This window comes from Arvicola amphibius, chromosome 2, assembly GCF_903992535.2.
Source record: "Arvicola amphibius chromosome 2, mArvAmp1.2, whole genome shotgun sequence".
Taxonomy (NCBI): Eukaryota; Metazoa; Chordata; class Mammalia; order Rodentia; family Cricetidae; genus Arvicola; species Arvicola amphibius.
In genome coordinates, this window is record NC_052048.2 from 99,080,401 (window position 1) to 99,089,265 (window position 8,865).

The window sequence follows — 8,865 nt, forward strand, 5'->3', positions numbered from 1 at the left end:
TAAAAGGCAAATACAAAATCTAATACAATACCACACAAAAATATCCTCAGGCTGCCCCGAACAGTGCAATATACTGTTCTCAATTACTGTATTGCCTGAACTTCCCAAGCTATAACTAAAGCCAGTTTCTGTGGCCATTTTGGACACACAGAGGCCACTGTATGCAGGGCACATGCTCACAAGGTACAGAGCAGCACCCGTTGATCTGCTTTTCAGGCTAGCTACAAAATCCCCATTCCATGTCTTCTTAGTCGAGCAAAACCATTCCTTCCCACACAGTGAATGGAAGGGCACACTGCGTGGCAATCCCCCGCCACTAGCAAAGCAAGCACTTCTCGGCGTTCTGTCCATAGTTAGAAGGCATCTGAACCCCAGAGCTTATGGGCATGCATGCTTGCTTTGCGTAAGCTGCACTTAGGTGGAAGGTTTATCCAACTTGCTTTTCTCTCTGCATGGTCACTGAACCAATCACGCAGTACAAAACACCACCAGAAGCCAACGGACAATCTACAGAGCTTTGGTGGCCGTGTTCCTGTTTTTTGGTGCTTAAGTACAGACAGGCCATGGGATCATTTGCTCTTGGCAGACAAATGGTCTAAAAGTCAACACTGTGCACTCGTCCCTCCTTAGGTGGCCGATTCGGCACACCCTCCACAGGGACATCGGACACACGTGACTAGTTTATCCAACTAGCACTTCGGTTCTGTGGGCTATAGGACTGACTGCTAGAATTTACTGATACAAAGAAGCTGACTACAAAGCTTATTTTTCCCCTTTAAGAGCTATTTTTTAATTTATTTATTATGTATACAAGAGCTCTTTATTAAACCAGTTCTGATCTAAAACATTTGCTATAAAAAGGCTGGTAACAAACTTGTGATTTTGATTTTTTTTTGACTAACTACCAAGAGTATTTAAGCAGGGTCATTACAAAACTGTGATATAAAACATGGAAAAAAGAAGGCAGTAAACTGTCTATCCAGAAATTGGTGATTCAAGCATAGTATAAATATTTTTATAAAAAAGTACAAAAATTAGTACCCTGTCTCATTTCTACAAAACACAGAATAGAAAGATTAAAAAAAAAAAAAAACCCAGACTCTGTAAACTTTATTGCCGAAATAGTTGCTTGAATGCTGGTGATTTAGATCAAATTTTCTTCCATTTCCTCACAAAAGAAAGAGAGAGGGAGAGACAGACAGAGCGACAGAGATAGACAGAGCAAGACGGGGAGCTAGCATGGACGCTACCAGAGACCGAACAGGGCCCAGCCAGGAAAGTAAAGTTAATGTACTTCCATCAGAACCAGCTCCCCCTTCAACAGCCCAGAGACCGTATTTTTTGTTTGTTTGTTTTGTTTTTTGTTTTTTGGGAGGGACACACAGGTCCCATTCCCCATTCCTGAAGAGGCGTTTGAAGAAGCCCACAGGTGATGGGCAGCACGGACTTTCTCAGCCCGAGGCCGGCAAGGGCTCGAGGATGCTCCTTGGGCTCTCCGACAAGGCGATTCTGTTCAGCTTGCCCACCTCTGCCTGCCAGCCTGGGATCTTCTTGGTGGTCATGTGGCGCCGGGCGTGCTTTGTCAGGTGGTCGCTCCGCATGAAACGCCGCTCACACACAGGACACACAAACTTCTTCTCCCCTGTGTGGGTTCTGCGGTGGCGAGACAGTTCGTCTGACCTTGCGAACTTCTTGTCACAGCCGTCCCAGCTGCAGGTAAAGGGCTTCTCCCCTGGCGGAAAACAAATTGAAGTAAGAGTGCGCACTCAGCACCTTACCGAGGGCTGCCCACAGGTCTGTTCACCAAACCTCAGAAGAGGAACACCTGCTGCTCTAGCCTAGGCGGCTCAGAAGTCAGCAAACCCTCCACCAGACACTTCTTCCGACACCGCGGTGTGTATGCCAAAGCCCATAGGCACCACACTAGGCTGACTGTTCAAAAATTTCACCCATGCACATTTGTGTAGCTTCTTCGTGTTCTGCTTTTCTACTGAAGACTCATTGTGTAGCCCAGGCAGGTCTGAAACTTGGAATCTACTTCAGTCCTGGAGTTAGAGGCATGTGCCACCACCCTGGTTTTAAAGATGCATTTTAAGATAAAAACAAATCTCTTATACTTGGCGAAGACTTTTATGAGACAGGGTCTCACTATGTAGCCCTGACCAGCCTGAAACTCAGTATATAGATTAGACCTCAAACTCAAGAGATCCTCCTGCCTGAGTGCTGGGATTAAAGGCGTGTGCCACCATCCCTATTTTTTTTCTTTAATAGAGTTGTGCTAAGTAGCCCAGGCAGGCAGGGAACTATTTTTTTGGGGGGGGAGGCATTTTGAGACAGGGTCTCATGAAAGCCAGGACAGCCTCCAACGCCCTGTATAGCAAAGGAAGACACTGAACTTCTGAGTCTCCTAGCTCCACCTCTTAGTGCTGGGGTCAAACCTGAAGCCGCATGCATGAGGGGCAAGTACTCTACCAACTGACTCCCACCCACAGATGTGGGAGGAAAATTCTTCAAAAAAAGAATCCTTTCTCTCTCGGGATAAACTGCACACCTCCCAGAAAGTCCTTCCAAGAAGCTTTAAGGCTTCTTAGAATCATTATTTCGAGTCCATATTTCTTATCACACTGACAAGAAGATTGTATTAGTTATTTTCCATGTTGTTAGAAGTGTTTAATTACTTTCCATATTGCTGACAAAAGTAAATTAAGGGAGTTGATTCTGGCCCCGTTGGAGGGTACAGGTCCATCACGGTGGGAGGAGATTGTGGCGGCTGGTAATAATGGGTCCACAGTCCAGAACGAGAGATGAGTGCTTGTGCTCGGCTTGCTTGCCTCTTATTTATCCAGTCCAGAGCCCCAGGTAACGTGGGTCCTCCCGCCTCTAACTAATGTAGACAGCCCCTCACAGGCACACCCAGGCCTGTCCACTAGGTGACTCTAGACCCTGTCAAGTTGTCAATAGTAACCACACAGAAGGCAGAGTTATATATATATAAAGGTTTGTGTTCTAACAGATGGTTATCAATGCTTCTGAGACGTTGCCCCGGTGGTGTCTTATCATCTTCCTGAGCTGGAGAGATAAGGGGGCCTTCAAGCAGGTAGATACTGGAGCCCCCCCCCCCCTTCTTTTTTTTCCCCAACAAACTCCTGTTCCAGCCAGCACAGGGCCAGGCCCTTCTCTGTATCCTGAAGCCTCCCTACCTGGCTGTGGCAACCACAGACTACATACATGCATGGGGGTTGATTTGCTAGACAGCCAAGCTGCTATGCGATCTGTCTCTCTGTGGATTTCCTACAGCAGGTAGCAAATAAATTAGTTCTGAAGGGACACTCACTCCAACAGTTCTCAGTTACAGACAATTCAGCAGTGAGGCTTCCTATTCCACGCTTTCAGAATCTTCAAGGTAAGCCCGGGGTGGCTAACATGGTTTCACTATGACCCCAAACTCCACACGTTGGAAATACAATCCCAAGGTCATACACTACTGATACTTAACAGGTAGGCTCTTTGGTCGCTGATGGGGTCCTGAGCCCTGAAGTTACAGATTAACAGAGTCCCAGGGGCGGCTGTTATAAAAGCAAGCTCTCTGGCATACGAACCCTGTTGTACCTGATGATGCCCTCTTGTACACTGGGAATGTTGCAGGCTGGCCCTCAGAGAAGCCGAGAACACATACTTTTAGACTGGCAACTCGAGAGCCCTGAACTTGGTAGACTTCTTTCTTAGATTCCTTCAAAGCATCCGACAGCAGACATGGGCAGCAGCACTTCCCACTCTTGCTTCCTTAAGGTCGGCAGCATACCCAGTGCCCAGGAGCTGCTCAGAGGCTGCCAGCCCCTCAGTCCACGATTTAGAAAATTACTTTTGTTCAGCCAAAATGGAGTTTCCGTTCACCTCACCTCCTTCCACAGTGGAAATGTTGTTCAGGTTGGTGGATGAGCTTGAAACACAGTCTTTATCTGAAATAACCTATCCGAAGTCCAGACCTCCTGAAAGCTCCAACGGAGGACTCCACTGGGCAACTCCACGAGTTGCAGTGGCAGAGCAGCGGGACTCAGAGCCCTCAGCTCAACTGCTCTCACTTCTTTCAAGAGCGTAGAAAAACTGCCTTTCTCTCAAGTTTTACGGCTCTCTGTCAGTATTTTTATTTGGGAAAAACTGATGCAAAGTTCATCTAGATAGACAAAGTAAAAAAAAAGGGGGGCTCACCATGCCCAAGAGCCTATTGAATAGAATAGGGGGTTCACAATGCCAAAGAGCCCACACAACAGAACAGGTCACCCCTTCATCTGACATAGCCACCAGAATGATCTTGCTAAAGTGCCAACGTCGTCTGTTACTAGTGTGGCACTTGGAGAGTCATCTAATCGTGCAGAAGAGACAAGGAGACAGGCTCACAGTTTAGAGAGCACGCAGCTCTTGCAGCACACCCGCAGTAGAACCCAAGTACTCAGAGCAGGCAACTTAAACCCACCTATAACTCCAGCTCCTGTGGAGCCAAACCCGCCGGCCAACGCACTCAGACACACACAGAAACACCATTTAGAAAAAGCAAAAGTAAGTGGGGTGTGGTGGTACACACCTGTAATCCAAGCACTCATGAGGCAGAGGCAGGTGGCATTCTGATTCTGAGCTAGCCCTGGACACAGAGCAAGTTCCAGGATGGCCAGGGCTACACACAATACATGAACAAACACTCACCAGCTGATCTGGGGTAGGCCCTGAAAGGGTCTCAATTCAATAGGCAGGGGCTGGGGGCTGGGCTTGAGGGTGGAAGCGTGGAAACGCGGGTAGATGAGAAACAAAGAGGTTGTGTTTTGCTCGACAAGAGACAAGTACCTCACAGGACAGGTGTAGGGCCCACGTCCTAAAGCCACCCATGGCTCCAGAGTGTGGAGGAATAACTCTTTCTGGATTGTCTCAACACTAGAGTGCACACTGTTCAGCAAGTGGCAGTCCGCCATGGCCAGCACGGACCCTGTGCTAATTAGAAGCCGGCTTATGGCAACACTATTTTAAAATAAAAACGGGCATCAGTAACTCCTCCAGCCCCAGGCCCTCTTCCTGTAGAAGAATCTACAACTCAGACCTTCTCACGGGGGACTGAGGGACGATGCTCCAGGGTCATGAGTTTAGAGAGAGATGCACACTTTTACCGTAGGACCCTCACATCTGTACATGTGTTTACATGCAAATACATGATTCTCTAAAGTCAAGTGTAACAAGCAGACCCACGAACCATGGGGCCATTGAAAATGACAAACAAACCATCAATTTGCAGCAGAGGACCCGAGAAACGCTGCTCTAATCTACCAAAGCGGCTTGTGGAGTGGCACTCAGCCCCTGCCGGACAGCGCAGCAGCCAACCAAGCTCCTGAAGCTACTCTGAGTGTAAAACTCAGCCAGAACGTGCAACCTGAGTCCTCAGTGAGAACCAGTCTGTCTCAAGTGCACGTGGCTAGCAGCTTCTCTAGAGGCTCGAGAGATGTTTCCATGGACTGAAGACAGGATTTTAAAATAATAAAAAACCCAGGCAGGCTATACAACTTCTAAGTGACTTTTCCTTTAAATTTTAGGGGTTTATTTATTATGTCCATTGGTATTTGCCATAGGTGTCAGGACTCCTGGAACTGGAGTTACAGACAGTTGTGAGCTGCATGTGGGTGCTGGGAATTGAACCCAGGTCCTCTGGAAGAGCAGTCAGTGCTCTTAACCACTGAGCCATTCTCTCCAGCCCCAGTGTGAATTCTTAAACTAAAAACAACAAACCCCCCTACCACTCTTTAAATCATTCTACAATAAGAACTCGGATGCGCGGACAGACTTCCAAGTACAGTGATGCTTATACGGAGATGAACACAATGCCTTTATTGCAGTGAGGTAGAGAGTACCCCTAAAACTATCACAACCCCCCATCCTCTCCCAGCAGCCACCTGCTCATGACCCTGGCTGCTCCTCCTGCCTCTATCCAGGGGCACAGGGGGCTTTCCTCCCCCGAAGTTCTGGTGTTTCCATCAACCCAGGCACCCCACCACTTACCTGTGTGGGTGCGAAAAGATGACGCCTCTTGAGGTGGGAACTTTTGAAGTAGGTCCTTCCGGCAACCTGGGAAGTTACAGACATAGTCCTCCTTCGGGAAAAGTATACCTGAGGGGCACAGTTCTGGCTGGAGGCAATGAACATTGGCGCAGGGGCAAGGGCAATAGCTGGTATTTCCGATGGCCATGGACACTGGATGGGCAGGGGTAGCAGGCTGGGGAAGGTGCTCTGTGGCAAAGACTAACATCACAGTTCCCTGAGGCATAGATGGGCCCATGAACACAGGCTGGGGCACCGCAGCAGCTTGGGGTAGGATGGGCTTGACAATCCCTGCAGACAACTGGGGAGGAGGCTTCAAAAAAGCTGAGAACATGCCGTTTTGTGCAGCACGGGGTATCATTGGCAAAGGACAGGGGGGAATGGAGACAGGGACAGAAATCAGAGGGGTGGTTTTTCCTTGACAAGTCACTTTCAGAATTCTTTGGTAAGCACGTCTGAATGGCAGCCGGCCATCCTGTCTGCTGGCCTTGGTAGGTGTGGAACGGGACACCAGACTTGTGCAAGCAAGGCTGACAGGAAACTGAGTTAGTAACAAGTAAACCGTCTGCCGAGCGCGCGTCCTGCAAAGCTTCACGATGGTCCGGCAGCCCTGCTTGTCCTTCTCTGCTGCCGGACAGCTGTGGCTCTTGAGTCGGGGCGGTCGGAAACGCAGGACTCTCCCCAGTGTGCCGGATTACACTGGTCATCACAGCCCTGCAGGAGGACCCAGAGGGGGGCTCCGGTGGTTCTCTCCTGCTTGGTGCTCTGCTGGCCACAGTCGGGGAACGGGGGAGGGAGGTGACCATGCATCCTTTGGAATTAGTAACTGGGACGGAACAGGGGCCCCCCCTGTGGATGGCTCCATGAGTTCTGGGTCTCTGAGGCGGAGTTATACACTTGAAGGAGAAACAAAGAAAGAAAAGCACTCACGTCAAATGGTCGCTTTGGTCAAAGGAGCTTCAAGGAAATTATCTGACTGCTCTGCTCCCACTACCTGGAAAAGATGGCATTTGGAGAGGACTAGGCTGAGTCTTTGAGGGACTCTGCTGTTCCTACTCTTTCCTATGTGGACTGCTCTTTCCCAACATGCATGCGCCTCTTTTGGAAGGAAGGGTGGTTTGTCTACCCCTCGTCCATGTTGCAGCTACTGAAAAAATGCCAACGAACTAAAGGGACTGGAATGAAAATTCATACTTTAAAATGAAAGCTTTTCATTTGGTGGCAGTGGCCAATGCCTTTCACTCCCAGCACTGAGGCGCAGCCGCAGCCGTTCTATCCTCTATGAGTTTTGAGGCCAGGCCTGGTCTACAAAGCAAGTCCAGGACAGCCAGGGCTATACAGAGAAACCCCTGTTCTCAAAAACAAAAACAAAATGAAAGCTTTTCATGACATTTCAGGATCTTAAACCAAGAAAAGAAACGGTGGTTCTACTGAGCCACGCCTCTACATTACTGGCCCCCAGCGAGTCATCAGTGGCCTTGGAAACGGCCCAAGCCTGAAGACCTGAGGGGCTACTGTGAGCCAGCCCATCTTCCTCCAGTTCTCGCCGCACACTCATTCCGTTCAATTCCACCCTTCACGGTCTCAGTGCAAGTTTCCTAGCCCAGGCAATCCCTTCCACTTTTATTACATAAACAATCTATAGCCTAATTCTCCAACCCAAGAAGCAATTCCACAGGTGTGGCAAGTTAAAACCTAAAAATAAGATACTGACTTATCAACTCCAGATCCCAGCAGGTGCCCCCCGCAGGAAGGCGGAGTGACATGTTTCCACTCAGCTAAGCTGTCTGGTGTCAGACTACATCCTCAGCCTAGACGGGGACAACTCACGACCCTACCGTAAGACTCCCTAGACATCTGGTACACCACACCTTTCTGTAACCATCTTCGGGCTTTGTCCAATGGACACTCGCCTTCTGCCAGCAAGTTCTGACTCACCAAGGAATAGAAAGCATTTTTAAGAGATGAATTTTTCACACTTTTGGTATCCATGGATGTAAGGGGACTTCCTGGCTATATCACAGCCTATCTCCCTGCAAGTTCTTCAATGTGATTTTATCTAAGCCGTTCTGGGCGGTCCATTGAAAATGCCTCTCCCCGACCTCCTCTTACCAGAGTGAAAAAGAATGGAAGTCCTTTGGTAGATCGGGTGCAGCTGTGTCCATCAGCACAGCGGTGGGGACGTCACCAGAATCAGAGACAGGTGTGAGGGTCATCTGGGACCTCTGGCCCCAAGAACTCATGCAAACGAAGAGCTTCCACAGCCTCGATGTCGTCTGCTCCAGGATGCTGCATGTGGACCTTTCGCTGTCGTGCCGTTTCCTCTCCAGGATCGACTCGCAGATATCCATGATGTCAACCTACAGGCGGGCACAACACAGTGGATTGTCTAGTTCAGGGGAACGAGAGCGTAACCCTGCCGGGCAAAATGGATCCACCCAGATGGAGTGTCGCAGCACTATAATGAAAGCAAGAGGCTGTGTGGGATAAAAGACCGAATGGCGCCTCACGGCAACTTTGCCTTCAAGTTCTGAAGGTTGGGTTTGGTTAAGAAGCAGTTTCCACAAGACAAGACAAAACCACCACCAAAACCCATGATTCTCAAGAAGTGTTCTAGGCTGGGCTATTGCTCAGTAGTGGAATGCTTGGTTAGCATGTGTGACCCTGAGGTCAACACCCACCAATATAAAATAAAAATGAACAAAACATGTTACTAAACCTCAAGCTCTTCTCGGGTGGATGATTAAGACTGACTCTAGAGGTACATGCCAAAGTGGCTTGTAGGAA

General features: G+C 48.9%; 1 protein-coding gene across 1 annotated transcript; it reads right to left on the reverse strand.

Moving 5' to 3' along the window:
• Nucleotides 1-762: 762 nt before the first annotated feature.
• Nucleotides 763-8,433, reverse strand: Klf11 (Kruppel like factor 11). Its single transcript, XM_038320803.1, is given in 10 exon segments — nt 763-1,732; nt 6,040-6,052; nt 6,055-6,093; nt 6,095-6,126; nt 6,129-6,205; nt 6,207-6,493; nt 6,495-6,901; nt 6,904-6,955; nt 6,957-6,974; nt 8,181-8,433. Coding segments are annotated over 10 exon segments (1,455 nt in total). The 5' UTR covers nt 8,430-8,433; the 3' UTR covers nt 763-1,451.
• Between the last annotated feature and the right edge of the window lie 432 nt (nt 8,434-8,865).